The sequence below is a fragment of the Crocuta crocuta genome, unplaced genomic scaffold (assembly GCF_008692635.1).
Source record: "Crocuta crocuta isolate KB4526 unplaced genomic scaffold, BGI_CrCroc_1.0 scaffold369, whole genome shotgun sequence".
In the NCBI taxonomy this organism is placed as follows: Eukaryota; Metazoa; Chordata; class Mammalia; order Carnivora; family Hyaenidae; genus Crocuta; species Crocuta crocuta.
This window is the reverse complement of record NW_027529441.1, coordinates 282,725-303,664: the sequence shown is the minus strand read 5'-3', so window position 1 is coordinate 303,664 and position 20,940 is coordinate 282,725. Positions and strand designations below refer to the sequence as shown.

Genomic DNA, 20,940 nt, shown 5'->3' with positions numbered 1-20,940 from the left:
CATCCCTCTCACTGTGTCTCTATTTACATTCCCTTCTTAGGTAACCACAGGCTCCTTTGGCTGTGCTGATGGTTTGTGGAGGATACCTGAAATTACAGCTCGACTTTATTCACCAAGTTGTTTACTTATCATCTGCACCTCAATTTCCAAGTTAAAATACCCAACATTTTAACTTGGTATCTCCTCTGCAGATCCAGTCCTCCTGGACATTCACCCATCTCAAGAATGGAGATTACATCCTATCAACTGCTCACATCGAATACTCAATCTTGACTCCTTTCTCTCATATCCCATATTTAAGTAGTGAAGGCAATTAGGAAGACCCTATCTTTAAAATAAATTCAATGTCCAACCACTTCATTTCCCCCACTGTCCCAGCCCCATGCAAGTAGTTAACCTGATACTACTGCAACATCCACACTAGCGCCCTCCTCCCACTCTTACCAACTCCTGTACTCTGCTTTCTACAGAACAGCCATTATCCTTTAAAACATATAGACTACAACTCCAACATTCCCAATTACACCCATAACCTGGCCCTTGACAACCTTCTCCAAACTCATAGCCTGCAATCTTTTCTTGGTTCATCTTGCTCCAACCACACTAGCACACTGTGGTCCCTCAAGCCAAGTTCATTCCCATTTCAGCCTCCTTTTGTACTTCTACCTGAAGTATCTTTTCTCTGTATTTCCATAGCTTTCCCCCATTATTTCTCTCCGTATTACCTCCTTAGATGCCCTCTTGGGCCATATACTATTGAAAATAGAACATCCCATGTGAGACTCCTCCAATTTCCCAAGTGTTCTATGCTTTACTCTTCAAAGGAACATCTCCATGTGAAATTATTAGTTTATTTATTATCTAAGTCCCTACTAGAATATAAGCTCTAAGAAGACAGGCTTTGTCTTGTTCATTCAGGTATCTCTAGTACCAGGATGGTACCTGGCACACAGTGGCTAATGAATAAAATACACGTAGAATGTATGAATGGTAGTGGCGGAGGTGATGACCAAACTCTTCGAGGAGAAAGTATCTCTCAGGCTGCAAGACAAGAGGCTAGAAGGTCCAGGTCTCTCCCCCAGGGTGGTGGTGTCTTTCCATTGTTAACCAACAAAGACCTGAAATTTATTTTGAGAAATTCTGCAATTTTCTTTAACTACCTCCTTTTAGGTTTCTAGTTGGCAGTTCGTTCTTTTTTGATCTGATCCCAATAAAATGAATGTTACTGTGGCATTTCCATGAGCCTAAAATGAATTCCCACACAAGGAAAAAAATATACCAACCACTCTTATCTCTCCCACCAATAAACCTAAGATCCCTAAGCATGCATATGTATGCATAATTTTTAAAAAACATTGTTTTTCTTCATCCCATACAGTCAGAAAACCAAAGTAACAGTGCAACCCATACGTGTAGTTCCTTTGCCTAGATTTCACTGTTTAGTAACATTTAGAGCGTAACTATTCTGAAAAGGCTCCCAGGCAATTCTTAGTAGGCACTATGTTTGGAGCAGAGAGGAACAAAAGAGTAAGGAGCTAGTTTTCAGAGGATGAGAAAGCACATTTTAGATAGTATTATACATTAAGATTATACCAAAAAAAATTGTGCTTAGGACATTAATGAGAAATCTTTTAAGAGAAATTTGAGTTTTCAACAGTAAGTAATGCAAGTATATGGGGGAGGTGTATCTATTTTTAGCAGAGGAATATATTATGTTTTGCTAAATTCCAATATACAAAAACCAGAATTTCAAATGAAGAGAAAGCAGACAGATTATTTTAAAACGACTCCTTGGCTTTTTGCAAAATTATGTACAATAGGTTTTGTCTGGTCAACTTCCCTATTGTTCACTTACAGTGACTTAATTTTAGGATTTGTATACAAACTGCTATTTTACCAGAACTGGCAAAATGTAACAGCTCTTAGAGTTAAGAGTTGCACTATTTGAGTTGAGAAGTTTGGAGTAAACAATTAACCTATCACTGAATGAGATTTTCTACAGGGACTATTACTTTCAATGTTAGCTGGGAAAAAAAATCTTACCTGAAATTCTTCACAGCCACATCTCTGTCTACAAAAGCACTCTACAGAGCACAGAGTGTCTGCCCTCCCACCTTCCTCAAGCCCAAAGTGATGGATGTCGAAGAGACTGAAATTTGAGAGAGACTCCAGGCTATAGCTCTATAGCCCAGGAAGTACAGAGGGACATGGAGACAACGGATAAGCAGCTTCAAGTTTTTGTACAAGACCCTCCCTGTGGTTTTCACCTGAAGTACTTCACCTTCTGAGAAAATACAGGGTATTTACCCATAGATTTAAATCCAAGGCAAGTATCTGTTGTGGATTCATAGTTATTAAATACTGTATCCACTGAACAATGTTATATACCAAGTTGAAGGTACTGTGATGACTATTTAGGAACCATTTCTACTATAGAACACTAGTGGAATAATTACCAATGTAATATTTAGAGTACCAATCTGTATATTTTAAAGCTTTGAAAGAACACTTTATAGGATAAAGTCACCAGATTTTGGGGAGTACCAAAACAAATCTCTAGTAGATACCTCTAGCATCTAATTTAAAATAACCATTGACAAAGTTCACAGTAAGAAAAAAAAAATACTAAAATGTAGAAGTATTAAAAATTAGGTATTATCATTAAAAAAACACTTTCCAAAGGATTTTCTTCAGGTTTTCTTTGAATGTTATTCACACTAGTTTGGTGCTCTAATGTTCTAATTTAAATATTGTTAAAAATCAAAATTCTGACAGAGAAATCCAAGCTAAGTGAAATTATCACAAATCAAATGTCAATTTCAAAGTAATTATAGAATGTGATGGTAAAACTATTCAGCTTCTAGGCAGTTTTAAGGACTGTAACTATTACAATAAAGCAAACATGCCTGTTTAATTATTCCAAACCAATTCTGTGCACATAATTTCCTGAAGTGTCCAAATTCGGGAACATCGACTCAAATGCCTGAGTTCATGCAGGGATGCGTAGAAATCAAGCCTGAAGGGCATCACACACTGTCTAGCAATTCAGCCTGGAGGCCACCAATTTGTGACTTCTGCTTTAGATTTTTGGTAACAAAAATTATCAGTAAGTAGGAAGCAATCTGAGAAAAACCCAATTCTTATGAATTTCACCATCAGCTATAGCAGTATGACAAAATTAGGGAAGAATCTGCATATTAATAATGAATAAATGACAAGAGAAAAGCCTTTAATTTTCCACAAAAGGAATGAGTCCAAGTTAGTATAATTTTCCCTTGAAAAGATATTTTGGATATACTGGTAACAGAGTAGAGATAGGTAACACAAACAAACATTTTTTTTTGTGTATTTCTTTTTTATTGTCTGGAACACCAAAGTAACCCAAATTTCACATTTACAATGAACTTTTTAATAAAAATACTATACATATTAGAGATACATGTTATACAAAAGTTTCTGAAAAGTAAACACATACACTTATACAGTAGAGAATAAACTGAATTGCTGTTATCATTAATATTCCTTCTCTCCTAAATGATTAACAACTGTAGACGGTTACCAACAGCTCTGAGGACCATCACTACTCTAACTAGCTATCTTGGTGTGTGAGCTAAGAATGGATTTCTTTAAAATCAAGTGATAATGAATTATTGTTATGCATGATATAATTTCGTATTTTCGATTATCAGTTACTAAAATACTCAGAATTCCAACAACATGGAGATTTAGTTCTACACAAATCTGGTAGTATGGGCTACTTGAGCCCAACTCCAGAAAAAGGTAGTCATCACTTCCAAACTAAAGCCCACACTTCCATCTGATCATTCGGAAAATTCTTTAAGCCAAACCATCTTTGCAGCACTCACTGCCTCCTCCCAGTATAATCAGGCTGTACTACTAAATTTTAGGAAATCTGTTGAATATTTGTTTGGTCCCCACTACTTTAAAAGTATTAGTACCAAGTTTCAGTAATTAAGATCTGAGAATTTAGTTAAGTCTCAAGGACAGGTTCATCTCCCCTTACTAGAAAACTATCTGAGAATTGTTAATAAAAAGAATACAAATATCATATTGCGTGCTATTTCAGTGAAATATCACTATGAACAACATAAATTTTCTCAGTACAACAACTGATGGAACTTTAATATGTGTCAGCTTATGACCCGGTCTAATCTACCATGAAAAGATCTGAGGCAACTATGTAAAGACACATTTTTTTCCTTAAAAAGCTTGCTTCCTCTGCCAACAAATAAAACAGTTTAAAACGAATCACAGGGGCGCCTGGGTGGCTCAGTCGGTTAAGCGTCCGACTTCGGCTCAGGTCATGATCTCACGGTTCGTGGGTTCGAGCCCCGCGTCGGGCTCTGTGCTGACTGCCAGCTCAGAGCCTGGAGCCTGCTTCAGATTCTGTATCTCCCTCTCTCTGACCCTCCCCTGCTCATGCTGTCTCTCTCTCAGAAATAAAAACATTAAAAAAAAAAAAATCCCCAAATCATAGCTAAAGTAATATCATTTTAGAATTACAAAGTATAGATATTCTTCTCTAGGTATTCTAAGTATCCCTTATGACACTCCTTACCTGTAATAAGCACCCACCATTCACTGACAGCCTAGCCTGTGGCAGGCTCCGTGTGTCAGTTGTTTACGTACACAAGCCCAGTGAATCACCACAACACCCTGGTGTGTCATTTTTATTCCCCCCTCACCTTTTTTTTTTTTTTTACAGATGAAGAAACTGGAGTTTCATATCACCTTCTAGGCTTAGAGTTTTCTGGTACAGCATAGCATTTCTTTTTATTATCGTAAGAGAAAACATTAGAGCACCAAGAGGAAACTTGAAAGCATCTTATTGCTAATATTCTGTTACCCTGGTCACCATCAACAACCTCCCACCCTGAGCAGCAATGCTTCAGAGCTGCCATACAGCATGTGGGCACTGCACTCCTTTATCAACAGGAGGCAACTGTGATTACTCTTTTGGATAAATCCTCCTTTATTTGCACACACATTAAGGTCTCCTTTCTTTAAAAGGTCAAATTTTATGGGAATTTCTTTTCAAGATTTCTAGTTGAGGGAACACAAAAGGCTTTCTTTCTTGTGACTGAAATTAAGTTACTGCATTTTACTTAAAAGTACTCATTTTAACAAAAACAGTTTTTGTTTTTATGTTATGTCACACTTTAATCATTCCAGATTTGGAACAGCCTTTAATTTTTAAGTTTTGTCTTCAAAGTTATAGACAAACAAGTGAGGTACAAACAGCCCTGCATTGAAAACCATCTATCTATCCACTTATTCAAGTAACGACTGGCCCTCTCTCAGAGAGTTTCCATTCTAGTACGTATTTGAGAAAGGGAGGGAAGGAAAGACACACATAGAATTATGTCAAGTAATGGTAAATGCTAAGTGCTTAGGTTAGTAGGTTTGGTTCCAAGCTCACCAACTTTTGATCTGTGCTTTATTTTGTTTCACATGTTGGATGCAGAGTTCAGATTATGCACTTCGGTTGTGATAAGAAATAAAGGGCAGAGTGGTCAAGACCTAAATGTTAAATCAGGAGCAGGCTACTTATACTTCATACTTATTTGAAAGTAGTGGTTATTAAACTCTTAGGGATGAAGAAATCTTTCATTCAGAGAGTTTACGAAGACCAGAAAAAAAGCACAAATGCATGCCATTTTGTAAATACTCTCCCGTGGCCTAATATCCACGGATGACAGACTAGGAAATTTCACTACAAAGAAAATTCATAATCAGGGGTGCTGGTGTGAAGTGGAGAAAAGCGGCTGATCAGAAAAGTCAAGCCAACTCAGATTCTGTGGTTCTTATGCAACTATCTTATTACAAATATGAAAAACGAAACTGAGATCCAAAGACATTAACGTTTCCCGGATCCTAGAACAATGTTCCTTCTACTACATGATTTTCATTTATACCGTAGACCCCTTAGGCAATTTCCTCATTAAACACACTATTTTCCATCTTTACGAAGACTACTGCTACAATACTGGTGACAAGTTTTAATCCCAAATTCTCTTTCACCATTACCCAGTCTGTGTACTAGAGGAAATAAAAATCAAGTTTATTATCGGACTAAGCTTAGTCTCAGAGAGGGCAGAAGACAGCATGCCATTTAAAAACAAATTGATTTTTATTATAAATATAGTATATGCACAAAGTAAAAATTTCCAACAGCACTGAAAGGTGTAAGTGAAAAGTAAAAGTCCTGAATCACAAACTAATGTCCTATAGTCCTAACATCCCATAGTCCTACATCTCAGAGGCAACTAATGTGCTCTCTCCTAAAAAAAAAGATCTAAGATTATGAAAGCACATATGTACACATACATATACCTCTGAAAAATACAATGGGCTCACAGGACTAGAATGTTATAATGCTAAGGATGATTTAACTACCCATTAGGAGAATCAAGCGTTAATTACACTTGGCAAAACCACTTCAAAATACAGCAATTAATGTAATAGATTAATAACTCTAACAAGTCTATAAGATGTAACAAATCTATAAAATAATCATTTATAATTCAAGCAAAGGTAAAGCCTCTTAAAGACATAAACAATCTAAATCACACTTCCCTTGATCGTGGGTAAAGAGTACCAACAGATAAAACTAGCAGGAGAAAACTGAAGGGTCAGTGAGAAAGCATTACCCTAGGCTGTACAAGTGTCATTCAGACAATAAAGCCATTTTATTACATGTATCTAAGAGAAGTTCTTTGCTGGCCAAGAGAAAGCTACTACAGCCCAGGGTTTTAGAAAAATTGGTCCAGACAGGAAAAAAATTCTATGTTGTCAAAGAAATGCTATCTCTTTATAAAGCTGAATGTCTGGGGTTTTAATCATGGACTTTGTACCAATCCCTTCTGTCAAGAGATTCATCACTTTCCTATAGCAAATTAAGATGTACAAATCCACACTTTTATTCAGGACAAACAGGATTTCATCTTAGAGGCTGTCTCTGGGGCTACTCTTGGTAATGACCAAGTGCACATATTTAAGAAGAAGCTCTTCCTCAGAGAAATGAGCATTGTTCTTTAAAAAAACCTAACCTGGGTGGGGGGAAAAAAACTACTGATAAAAAAATTAACTTACCAAGAAGTGAAACAGGCTGCGTTACAGGAGGGGTGGGCAGATTCGTGGGTGCAGCAGGTGGCACAGCGGAGCCATACATTTTCGCACTGTCACCAGACTCGGCGTTTCCTCTAGCCCCAGACACCACTGTTGGAATGGGATTTCCAATAGATAAGTCTTTTGTAGTGTCTTCATTTATACCAGCGATAGTAGCTAAGGAATATAATTACATCAACATGTGAAGCTGAATAATTTTCTCCCCAGTCAACATTCTCCTGCCACACTCTAGACCCTATTACTGGTCCACTCTCCCTCCTACTCCCAACACCAAGAGGACTAGTGAACACAAAAGGAAAACATGCTTACAGTTTGGGATGCTTATTGGTGGAGTGTGAGGAGGAGGAATGGATACGGGTGGAGTTATAGGAGGTGGGGGTCCAGGAGGAAGAAAACCTATAATAAGAAAAATAATGTCAACGTATGTTGTGTCCCCTAATTCGGGGATCTAAAAAGAATGTCTTCTTAAACAACTCACTGTACCTGGTGGTAAATGCATCGGGTTAAATCCTGGGCGCAAAAACGGTGGGGGCGGCGGCGGCGGCGGCACACCGGGAGCGAAGCCCGGAGGAGGAATGCCCAAGGGAGGCGTGAAAGCGGGGGGCTGGAGAGCACCAACTACGGGAGGCCCTGGCTGATGCGGCGGGACCTAAAGACCAAGGAAGAATAATGAAGCCAAGGACCTAGCCACCCTCCCACCCGTACGGTAAGGAGAGATGAAGATCTTGTTTATTTCGAAATTTTTGATTCTGTGAGTAAATTTATCTAGTAACAGGTGGTAATTAGTACTCCCTCTAAAGGACAGTCCTCAAATTTCTGTTCTCTATGACAGCAAATTCACACTGTACCTCACAAGCATCTCCTGGTGTCCTGACAGAACACGCTATGTTAAAAAATGTACCATGGTCAGGTCAGTAAATTTGAGAACTACAACTCTAAGAAAAGCGACCTGGCAACTTGTAGGGATTAAGATCACAGGTCCTGGGGTGAAACTGCCTGCCCCCTTCCTGCTTTTAACTAGCTTTGTGACCTCAAGTGCCTCAGTTTACTCATCTGTAAAATGAAAAAAATGCCAACCTCACATAATTATGGGGATTACAGAGGGAATACATGTTAAGTGCTGGTGCCTGTCACTTAAAAAACACCCTACAAATGTTAGCTATTAAAAAATATATATATGACCAATTTTAACAGATTAGTCAGGTTTCTTTAAATGAGTGGTGATATACACTGAATCTTATTTAGAATCTGTGCTGGAAGGGCCTGTCCAAAAGATGAACTAAAGAGTCTGTCAATGTAGGGAATCTATTTATAAAATATCAGCATTAAGTATGTATCAAAGCATGTAATTTTCTCCTTACACTGGGAAAATCAAGAGGCTACGTAACCTGCTTTTGTGATAGCTCAGATTTATCTGATTCAGATTTAATGTGAAAAACTGAAAAAGGTACGGAAAAGCAAGAAAAATCTAATAGATTAGATAAAACTGTGGGTCAAGTACCTACAATTTTTTACCAAAAGGTTGTTCATTATTGAGCTCTTATAATTTAACACACACTACCTGATTTAATCCTCAAAACTCTGACTTAGGAAGAACAACTCTGACCTAGGAAGAATACCAGAGCCAAAGCCAAGAGGGGGAGCTTGTGCATTTGTAGATAGGGAATTAAAGCTTAGGTGATCTGCCCAATGTCACATTGCTGAGAATAAACAATTGAGCTGGGATTCAAACTACATTCTGTCAGAATCTAGACTGTCTCCTCCCAAGTAATAAATGCACTGACTGACCACACAGTTTATGAACATACCTTCGTGTTAAATGGCACTCAATTTATTAAACAGCTCTCACTCATCCATTAAAAAAAATTTCATGACAGAACCACCCAAACTGAAGATTAAGAGACTCTCTTTCTCTCAAAACATCTGCTTGTTGGGTATATATCCAAGTTCCCTCAGAACATAAACAACCCAAAGAATAAAGATCCAATAAAAGAAAACAAGAGGAAGCTGAATACAAGCAATGCTATTAGGTTTGCATCTTAAGTCGGAAACATTAGGAAGACACTGAATAATCTAGACAGATGCAAAGCAATATAAATTGATTTTACTGATGTTTATGAAAAAATGTGTTAGTTTATCAACAGTAGGTCTGACATACCAAAATATTATTAACATGCACACATATGTGTTCGTGTCTTTTAACACTGACATAGACATACATCTATAATAAGAGTTAGAAAAGTTTTTCTGTCACTTACAAGTTTAAGTAACGCCCCAAATACTCTTACCTGTGGAGGTGGCACTGTTATAGGTGCGGGAACAGGAATAGGAGGCACAGGCACTGGCAAAGGTTTAGGTATGGGTGATACTGGTTCTGTATGTGAGGTTTCTGCCCCTCCGTTTTGAGCCACTTCATTTTCATGCTTCTTGGGGATTCCTTTCCAATCTAGTATTTAAAAGTATTTAACAGTAAAACTTTACCATTTTTTTTAAATAACTTTGCATCTAGAATTATTTTTAAAATGATTATATAAAAAAATCAGCAGTCTCATTATGAAAGAAATGCCTGTGCTAATCTTAATATTAACTAAATGAATGAACAATAACAAACATGCAAAAGAATGCTTATTGTGTGTCAGGCACTGTTTGAAGCACTTTCTGTATGTATTCCTTCAATGAATTCTCATAACCATCTAGAAGTAGGTCCCGTTATTATTCCCATTATACGAATGAGGAAAATAATTTGGAAATTGAGGAAAACAAGGTCACATACTAACAAGCAGCAGACTTGTTAGTCAAGACTCAACATACACACAACTGGATCCAGGGTCTATGTTTTTTGTTTTGTTTTGTTTGACCCAGGGTCTATGTTTTTAACCATGATAGTATATTAGCTGGATTAAAGATCCCAGGAGGGAGGAGCAAGATTCTGTGCACCCCAACCAGAGCCTGTGCCAAAATGTTTGGCACACAGTAGACCCCTGATACATATCTGCCTGAATGGAAACCTAGCTCTACCTACCCTTTTAAAAAGAAGTTTATCTGAGAGAGAGAGAGAGAGAGAGAAAGCAAGCAGGGGAGGTAAAGAAAGAGAGAGAACCCCAAGCAGGCTCTACACTGTCATCACAGAACCAGATGCAGGGCTGGAACTCATGAACCATGAGATCATGACCTAAGCTTAAATCAAGAGTTGGACGCTTAACAGAGTGCATCACCCAGGAGTTCCAACCTAACTCGCCCCTTAAGTGAAGGCATCACGCACTGGGGGGAAAGAGGTCACGGTACGGGAATGGCTCAACATTGCTTCATCTCTTTTTTGCTCTCCAACCAACTCTGCTTGCTTGAAACTCCTTAAGTCTCTTGCTTTATTTTGCCATACCACCCTGCACTCCTCATCCAGCTGTCTATCAATCCCCAGGTCATGCCCACACATGCTATTTTCCCCACTGTAATCCTACTGTCAATCCAGATTTTTAATAGTCATGCCATAGGTAACTGCACTTTCTCATCTTACATGTTTACTTTCAATCGCTTCTCTGGACATTTACATGCTTTCAAAGAAATTATTATGAAGCACTGGCTTAAAGCAATACCAATAATGCTCAGTTTAAGACTCATTTGGATATGCTAGGTCTTCACAGTGAAAAATCCTATTTAATTTTTACTTAAATACTTAATACTGTAATTAATGATTAACTCCACAATCAGTATTATTTCATTTGTGTCTGAATCTATCCCACTAAATATAAGTTGCATTAAGGGCAAAGACCATATCTATCTGTCTCATGCACCACTGTTTCCTCAGTTTTTAGTGGAGCAAATGGCACATAGTGGGTACTTGAAAAATCTCAAAAATCCCTACAGCAAAGAATGAAACATTTTTCACATGCACTATCAAGAAAACAGATGAATTTTAAAGAACTAAAATACTGCTTTACCTGGATTAAGTGTATCACTGTCCAACATTCCTCCTTCACAAAAACTCTCCAGTTCTTCAGGCTTGACTTTGTCCCATGGAATATAAGTAACACCCAGTTCTACATCCCAATACTGCTTATAATCTGCCTTTATTCCTTTGTTTAAAGCCCAGGCAATCTATATCACCATCAGTTTAACATAAAAAGAAAGGATGGGGGAAAAAAGTCAGTTCTGAGAATTAACCATTCCTCACATTTCTAATCACTCAGACATGGGCAACAAGGGAGTAATCTGCCCTACTCCTGGGTCTCACTTTGATGCTAGGAAATTGGTTAACCTTTTCTCCTCCTACTTTGTTCTCGTGGAATTTAACTGGCATCACCTCCATATCACTCCTCCAACCATTCACTCCCCAATCCAGCCAACATAAAACTTAGAGAAAAGGAAAATAATGTTTATTGGGGAAAGCTGAAGTTTCCTGTATAGCCCAGCACATGGGGACCACTTTCCAAAGTCTTGGGTACTTTGAAATTATTTACCATTACACAAAATCCTTTTGCAGTATGATCCAAGGGTACAGCGTTGAGGTAATGCGGACTCTGGCCCCTTACAGGAAGAATACCAATGTACCTATTATCTTTATCTCTGTTGAATATTTTTAAGTTTATTCTAAGAATGAGATGGCAAACTTTAAAACTAAAATGTGTAAAAACCAAAAATACCTTGCATTTAAACATTTAACATTTCAAATTAAAAGTTTTTAATTTTATGTTACCTTTTAGGAGATAAACCTCTTAAATAGCTACACATGAAATGCCTTAGTGTCCAAAATCAGTTTTTAAAAAGCCAAGTAATACTATGTGTTAAATGTAAAATAATAAGGTATAAAAATATACCTTTATGGATTTCTGGTTCACTTTATAGTTTCCTCGGCTCAGTTTCTGCAGGGCGCGATAAGCATCTTGCCTATGAACCATAACAATATAGGCACAACCTCTTGGAGGAATCATCTGTTCCAAAACATTTTAATATTATAAAATATAATAAAATCAAAGAGCAACAAGAGAAAATAAATACTAAATAACTAGTTCCAACATCCCCAACTCCCCTGCCCATTACCCACCCTCCCCAGCCAGGATTTTATAATCTGAGATTACCTTGTTATAAACTGGCAAGTCAAGTTTGGTATCAACTATCAACTTTTAAAAAAACCTATGGTTCTCCAAGTTTTGTTAATACAGATTTTTCTAGAGAAAGGTTTTAAATTAAACTTGGTTATCCAAGAAATGTGGTTAAATGCAGAGAATGCTAAGCATGGACTCAACACCTATACTCTAGCTACATCTACTACAAAGCTGGGCAAATTTTAACCTGGGCCTCAAGTCTTTAACTTTGTAAAATGGCATTAATCACACCTGTCCACTGTCATTACATTAACTTAATAAACACTCACATTAATTGATTCAATTGGACCAAACTCTTCCAGAAGACTTGCAACATCTTGCTGAGTAGTCCTTTTGTCCAGCTGTCCCACCCAGAGTGTAGTGCTACAAACTTAAAATAAAATTATAATCATAAAAATATACACATCTGGTAATGCGCAGCACGATACTTTTCTACAGGGGAAAAGAAAATCATTATAGAGAAAATGCGTAAGTTACAGGATACCATCAGGTTAAGTAGCAAATTCTATACGCATCTAAAAAAAACTCTAGTAAATTATAGTAGTACTTCCAGAAATGGAGTAGGATGATGAATAACATAAGAGCTGAAAAAGTCTCTTTCTTTTGTTGACAGATCTAAAGATTTCATTGATGAAAATGGGCCAGACACAATAACCTGCCCAAGGCCACCCCTGGCAAGTGAGAAGACCTGATCCAACTCTCAGTCAACAACCAGGCCGGTGCTTCTGTCCACTGCTACACTTGTCCCTTTCTGACAGTCGAGTGTACACAGTGGTTTTTCTCTTATGTTGTGTTCTATGTAATAAAACTTACAGAATCAGAAGCTTTACATACACCCTTCTTGTAGTATAAATTAGAATTTCAACTTATAACTGCTAATCTGTATCAAGAATGTGTCTAGCAGACCTTATTAAACATATTCTAAACACATGATGATATTCAGGAGATAATGCAAGGTAATCTAGTCTGTAAAACCATAAATCTTATTATAAAAGAGTTAGTTAATCTGGGAAAAAAGGAAAACCTTGCCATGATGTGAAAGAGACCTAGTTAATTGCTTTCAATTTCATAAAGCCATGCTATTATTTTATTCCTCATCACTATTAGTTTCATTTACTCCTTACTTGCTTCTTTATAACTGGCTTAACATATCAAAGCAAACTCAAGGATGTACACCAAAGCACAAACAAACAAGATATGATAGAGCAGTCATTTGCTATCAGTTAAAAAACATTTTAAACTTGAACATGAAAAAATAACGCAAGAACTTTAATTTACCACTTGCAGTTTCTGGTTTGATTTGAGGAAGGCCTTTTTGTCGGCGTTCTCTTTCTTTTTCTCGATCTCGCCTTTCTTGGGACCGAGATCTAGGCGAATGTCGGCGTCGATCTCTGGACCGAGAACGAGAACGGCGATGACGGGACCTTCGCGATCTAGAGCCAGATCGAGATCGCCTTCTTTTTGGTGACCTAACATTTTCATGAGGAAGAGAATGAACACAACATGGAGAAAAAACAGAAAAGGTATCTATATATCTATATATAACTAAATAGTTTAATGTTTAGATATGTAATAATTCAGTAGCAAGGAATTCATTTTGAAGGTTTTTAACATGTTGAAAGTTAGAAACCATGCACCTATTTTAAATGTGATAAATAAGGTTACTGGCATATATAAGTATGTCTCATCTTCGATAACTTGGTACTAGACTGAATTACATACTGGTAGTGTTAGAGGCTGTCATCATTGAGATACACTTCTACTACAAATATCTATCTTCTCAGTTAACTTCTTTTCTGCAGCAATTAAATCAATATCTGATTATAGTATTGCTTACTATCTTTCCATTTCTGTCGGCTGGAAAATTTGTGAAGGAACTGTGAATACATAATTCTTACTCTGTATAGCTGCATGTAGACAGTACAGCAACTCAAGGGGTAAAAGCAGGGGTGAGATGACCGACCTTAGTTTTTTTTATTACTACTTCTGCCCCCATTCTACACATACAGACACACAAATAAACCAAATGTTATTTTATTAACACTGCATATCTAAAAGTAATTGTTTTGATTTTAATCATTCTCCTAAGACATAGATGACTGGAAAAACAACGTCTATCAATTACCTGGATGCTGACCTAGATCTCGACTTTCTGTTATCAGACATGTGTCGCTTAACTTCTTGGATACAAGGTTGTTCTACTTCCATTTCCTTGAAAAAAACAAAACCAAAAACAACCACCCATCATTAAATGAGAAAAGTGGAAATTATAAAGGTAAGAAAACAAAATCTAAAAATTGCTAAATTACATACCTATCTCTTGCCCTGAAACATTTATTTTGGATACTTGACATCACATTATTAGTTTAACAATGACTATCCATCAGTGGGGAAAAAAATTTATTAGGTTTACAAGATTAGAAGAAACACTTCCAGACAAACACATCTGGAAATTTGTACAAGTTATATACTATTCTAATAAACCATTGACTACAGCAATGAACTAGGCATTGGTTAAGCATTCTACACTCTACCTCAATCCTCACAGAATCCTATGGAAATTGGTATTACTATGTTCACCTTCCACATGAAAAACTTGAGGCACAGAGAGGTCAATAGATGCCAAACAAAATCTTTCTTCACATTCAAAAATGAAGAGAACAAGCAAACAGGCAGGAATCTACACGTTAAGTTGAAGCAATCAAAAAGATCATGAATCCTAGAATATAGTTTTACCTGATGTGTCTTCTGTGGAAGTGGTTCATTTGGCGTCTGAAAAGCAGCTTGGAAAGGCTGCTGCACGGGTGGAGTTGGAGGAATCACAGACTGAGCCATGGGAGGAAATGGAGGTGTAGGAAGAAGGCCAAAACCTGGCATCTGTCCATTAGGAGGAAGTGGAACCTTTTGAATTTGAAGAAAGCACATGAGTAGATTTTAAGTAACAGCTACCAAAAATAATTAAGAAAGCGTTCAGTTACTTGATATACAACTAAAATATCTTCAGGGTGCCTTGGTGGTTCAAGTGATTGTGCAGTCGACTCTTGATGTCGGCTCAGGTTATGATCTCACGGTTCACAGGTTCACGGTTTCAAGCCCCAAGTCCGGCTCTGCGCTGACAACACTAAGCCTGCTTGTGATTCCCTGTTTCCCCACCTCTCTCTGCCCCTCCCCAATTTGCGTGCATACACACACTCCCTCTCAAAATAAACAAACATTTAAAACAACCCTACCCTAAAACATCTTCAGTAAATTTTCATCAAAAGAAAACTGTAGTGAGATGCAAAGATTAATAATTTCCATAGGTGTAATATTTACCTGAAGAACCGTTACATATCCAATTATAGGTTAAAAATCCTGTAACTTTTAAAAATTATAAATACAAAGGTTTGACTTTATATATTTAAAGACACATTTATATGAGGAACAACAATGACAGACTAAACTTAAAAGTCAGAGAGGTACTGTATTGCAAACTATCTCCTTTCAACTTCAAAGGCAATTAATTAAGCCTTTTGGGAGGAAGAGTGGCTACAGCAATGACATGTATAGGTTCACTTTTTAAAAATTTACTTCAAGGCAAGTTTCAACAAATGTGCCTACTTTTAGGGCTTAAAATATCATAATAATGCAAGCAAGCCACAACATAATGTATTTCGGCAGGTGCTGGTCCAATACCAAAACAAAATTAAAAGTATAATTATAATCGTCACAAAGAAGTATTCCTTCTAATTTTAAACTATCAGTAACTGTCAAACATTTGGAAATACGTACACAGGTTTTTGTCAGATTTTAAATAGACTTACTTATAAAGTACTTCTCAAACTTCATTCATCAAGAAATCATCAAAATCAGTATCACTTTCGTATTACCAATTATAGAATGGGCCAAACACAATGTACATAAGAAAATGAATACAGTCTAAAGAGATTTCTGAGATCCCTTTCTAAACTAAGGCTATGAAGCATACAATTTAAAAAAATGTACAGATTCTCTAGACTGACTTTAGCACTGGAGTCCTACATCTATAATTTAGCTGCATAGTCAAGTTTAGAAAACTCTGAATAGAAGATTTACTAAAATAAATCCAACGAACAAATATATCTCTACTAACTTCCAATTCTCCAGTATGCTATGCTCCTTTTACTGCAGACTTCAAACTATACTCCTGAATGTGAAAGCTGAGAAAACCCTCTAAAGCACCTTAACATTTACCCCCAAAAAAGGCTCCTCCCGAGGGACTGAAACAGAGCCATAATCTCACCCTAAACTATTTTAACAAAAAATTATTATTAAAATATAAGCATGTAATATTTAGCATGCTTGTTTTAATTAAAGCTTTCTAAAAACAACAACTCAATCACATACATGCTCATCGGCTTTGACGGTAGCTGCAGTACTTGGCCAAACACACAGCTAAAGGACAGTGATCTGGGAAATGCATTTGTATGCTCTAATGAATAGATCTTCACTTAGCAAAACGTAGCTGTACCTGATGGTGCACCGGATCCTGCTGCATTGTCATCATTCGAGGCTGGAACTGATCCATATTTTGATGCTGTGTGTACGCTGGCTGCTGCATGCCATCTCCAGGAAAACCACTAAAAAAAGATGAGTAGTCTTTTACCCATTCAAAAATACGTGAGATTCTTAGCCACATTTATACTAGACAGACACAAGAATGTTGTTCAGGAGTCATTAATAATCAACATCTTACTGAATCAGATACTTGCCTATCTTAATTTATATATTCAGCATTATTTCCATTATAAAAGCCATCTTTACTTGCAAATCTGATAGGATCCCCTCCCAAGAGAAAACCCAAAATATCATAATTTTAAAAAACAATGACGATACGAAAAATGATTTTGTCACTAAAGTTACAGTTGACCCTTGAACAACATGGCCTTGAACTGTGTGAGTCCACTTATCCACAGATTTTTTTGGATACAGTGTAGTACTATAAACATATTTTCCTTATGATTTTCTTAACACTGTGTTTTCTCTAGCTTACTTTATTGGAAGAATACAGTATGTAATACATACAACATACAAAATATACGTTACTCAACTGTTCACATTATGGATTAGGCTTCCGGTCAACAGCAGGCTACAGAAGTTTTGGGGAAGACAGAAGTTCTAAAGTGGATGTCTGACCGCGGGGGCTAGCTCCCCCATCTCACCACCATGCGCACAAGGGCCAGCTCTACCTGCACTGTGATTCCCACTCATATCCCCTGAGGAACAGAAAAAAGAAACTTACAAGGGTGCCTGTGGAGGGGAAGTGGCAGGCGTGGCAGCCGGTGTGGTGGCAGCAGGTGCTGAAGGTGTGACAGCCACAGCAGGTGCTGTGGCGGTGGCGGCGGCGGCAGCAGCAGCAGCATCTTCTTTCTTTGCTTCTTCCACAGCTTCTGGCTCATCGTCATAATCAAATCTATCGAGTAGCTTCTGGAATATGGATGTCAATATTCCATTTTATTTTAATATTTTTGTTTACTTTATAAAAATAAGCTCTCTACTCAACATGGGGCCTGAACTCACAACCCCAGGAGCAAGAGTTGCACGCTCTACTGGCTGAGCCAGCCAGGCGCCCTCCATATTCCATTTTAAAAGTGAGACTGGGCTACACCAGACAAAAGACTATAAAAACAACCGTGTTTACTGTCATCTACGATGCCACTGTGCTGTCCTGCACAATCTCACGTTCCCACTGGCCCCTCAGGACCTTGGTTTACAGATAATTTCCATACAAATGCCATCTGAAAAAGATAATTTTTCATTCTGCTTTTCTTTCTCAATTTAAATGCAGTGTTTTCTTCCTGATTATTTTCTATATGCTTAATTTATAGTTAATTTGGCACTATAAATATTTTATTAAAATACTCTCTTTCAGAGACCAAAAACTTCTGGAACTTGGCACACGTGAAAATGCTGGCTCACTCAGTTAAGCGTCCGACTCTTGATTTCCGAAGCTCAGGTCACGATCTCAGATTTGTGAGACTGAGCCAGCATCAGGCTCTGAGCTGACACTGCAGAGCCTGCTTGGGTTTCTCTCTCCCCCTCTCAAAACAGATGTATAAACATTAAAAAAAAAAAAAAATTACACTTGTTCAGAAAGTAAGGAAGGTAAACACCACAAACAAACACCTACTATTACTATTTACTGTGTTTTACTATCTACATATGATACTTCATGACATCACAAGAAGCTTGCAATGTAGACATAGTTTAGATACGGTTTCTTCTTTTTATAGACAAGGAATCTAAGGTCCAGGGAATTAAGAATCATTACTACAGNGAGACAGCGTGAGCAGGGGAGGGTCAGAGAGAGAGGGAGTCACAGACTCTGAAACAGGCTCCAGGCTCTGAGCTGGCAGTCAGCACAGAGCCCGACGCGGGGCTCGAACCCACGAACCGCGAGATCATGACCTAAGCGAAAGTCGGACGCTTTACCGACTAAGCCACCCAGGCGTCCCGAGGGGGAACTGTTCTTTTGACTTCAAAGTTCTCAGTCTCTGGCATTCAACAAGCAGTATACTTTTCCTTCAAGCTGTGTCAATTCTTGTCATGGATTTTCAACTTCAAATTCTTAAAATTTGTGTTGTTCCATGACACTTCTGCCTAAAAATAATGGTTCTACTTTACTGCACAACAGATTTCTAAATTAGGAAGGGACGTCTCCTTCTTGGACAACACTGTGTTTCTTTGTATTTCTGTGCCACATCATTAAAAGTTCTTATTATAACTGAGCAACCTAATTATGACCAGGACACCTTTCTGTTTCCCACACATTAGCACGTTTAACCCTCACAGCAACTGTAAAGTGTAGGTATAACCATATTATTTTGCAGTGCTGCACACTGAATATTTAAGGGACTCAGTATCAAGACAGAGTCAATAATAGGAATCAAAATTAAAACTAAGGTCTAAATGGTCTACAAAAAACAAAACTCACGGTCTTTGCCATTTATCACATACAGATATATTCAAGTTTATTTAGAGGAGGGGGGAGAGAGAGAGAGAATGAGAGAGCGAGAGAGCGAGAGAGCGCACACATATGCTCAAGTGAGCAGGGGGAGGAGCAGAGAAAGGGAGAGAAAATGCCAAGCAGGTTCCTCACTCAGCATGGAGCCCAACTCAGGACTTGATCTCATGAACAATGAGCCAAAATCATGAGTGGGAAGCTTAACTGATTGACCCAAGGCACTCCTCACATATAGATATGTTCTTTAAAGTTTTAAGATCTATATCTAATGCTTCGGAAAAATATTTGAAGCAATTAAATAATTAATCTGAAATCTATCCAAAAAGGCATTTTTATTGCTTTTTAGGAAACTGAAGATCTGTGAAGCACCTGAAATAAACTGTTCCCAGTCAAGCTATTTTACTAGCTTAAAACAGACCTTTCAGTCAAAGGAAAAGTACAGAATTTGTTTCTCTAAACTCCATGCAACTAACAAACACTGACCAACCAACCCACTTGAGGTGAAACACTAGAGGAGTTACAATTAAAATTAACATTTTAATTGTATTAACATTACTGTTATTCGACATTTTTTTGGAAGTCCAAGCCACCAATATAACAAGAAAAAGAAACAGGAATAGATGTTGAGGAGGAAAAGTCAAATTTAGTTGCTACTCACAAATCTCAGAGAACCTACCAGAAAACTTAAGAGTTTAATAACACGACCACTTAAAAGAAACAAATATGAAAAAGGACTAAACACCTTACGATTAAATGAAGCAGTAATTGTGTAAGACTTCTATGGAAAACGCTGTTATAGAAGCTCTTGGTACTTCTGAAATAAATTCTAAAATTTATGCTATAGTTCATCTTGAAAAGTATTCTATGATGGTTAATTGTACCAGTTTGGCTAGGTTAGGGTGCCTAGTTTATTGGGCCTTACGAGTAAGAACTTAGGTTTCCTGAACAAGGAATTCTTAAGACAGCAACACAGAAAACTTGCCCCATAGAATTTAGACTCAAAACTGCAGCATTAACTCTTACCTAATAAATTTCCAGCCTGCCTTCTTCCCTACAAATTTCAAATTTGCCAGCCTCCACAACTGAGTCAAAGAATTCCTTAAAAATCAACTGATCTCTCCTTCTCCTCTATCCTTCTGTGTGTGTGTAAGCAGCTTTTCCCCCTGGAGAACACAGATTAATACATATGCCAAAGAAAGTCTGAAAAAGAAGGAGTGGGGGTAGGGTAGGGAGGTGGATAATACTTGGAAATGAAATACTGAATATTGTATATAAGTTGCAAGTATTTAAATTGTTATGATGCAGAAATAAACATAATAGTAGAGCACAACAGAATCCAAATGTCCACAAATAGACACAAATGAGAATTCAGAACTCAGTGTATAACAAAAGTAGTGAGGAAGAATTGGCTATTTCCAAAAAATTCAAGATTTAACTATCTTGAAACATATTCTAAAGTTAGTTCCAGGTGGAATGAAGAGAAAAACACAGAAAACAAAAATGTAAAACTACCAAAAGAAAATATAAAATTAAAAAAAAATACAGGTGGGAGAATTTTCCTAAACTCTGAAAGAATACAAATCTGTTCAAAGCAGAGAATCGCTCCCCTTTTTACTTTAGAACTTCCTGTATTATCTGCATTTCCCCCCTGTTAGCATGTACTTTTTCACTTATGTTTGAGAGAGACAGTGCAGAGCAGGGGACGGG

General features: G+C 37.4%; 1 protein-coding gene across 3 annotated transcripts in view; it reads right to left on the bottom strand.

The window, feature by feature from the left end:
• The window catches only part of SCAF4 (SR-related CTD associated factor 4), a 59,198-nt gene that overhangs the window by 8,236 nt on the left and 30,022 nt on the right, over positions 1 to 20,940 (bottom strand). The window contains exons 8-19 of one of the 3 annotated variants that reach the window (XM_077760201.1): positions 17,512 to 17,696; positions 16,741 to 16,849; positions 14,988 to 15,152; positions 14,377 to 14,462; positions 13,530 to 13,720; positions 12,521 to 12,621; positions 11,964 to 12,077; positions 11,088 to 11,244; positions 9,438 to 9,595; positions 7,633 to 7,798; positions 7,459 to 7,545; positions 7,114 to 7,305 (exon numbers count right to left, since the gene is read on the bottom strand). In XM_077760201.1, the coding sequence (XP_077616327.1) occupies positions 7,114 to 7,305; positions 7,459 to 7,545; positions 7,633 to 7,798; positions 9,438 to 9,595; positions 11,088 to 11,244; positions 11,964 to 12,077; positions 12,521 to 12,621; positions 13,530 to 13,720; positions 14,377 to 14,462; positions 14,988 to 15,152; positions 16,741 to 16,849; positions 17,512 to 17,696 (1,711 nt within the window). The remainder of the gene's footprint in view (positions 1 to 7,113; positions 7,306 to 7,458; positions 7,546 to 7,632; positions 7,799 to 9,437; positions 9,596 to 11,087; positions 11,245 to 11,963; positions 12,078 to 12,520; positions 12,622 to 13,529; positions 13,721 to 14,376; positions 14,463 to 14,987; positions 15,153 to 16,740; positions 16,850 to 17,511; positions 17,697 to 20,940) is intronic. The other 2 variants (XM_077760203.1, XM_077760202.1) reach the window with 2 other exon arrangements.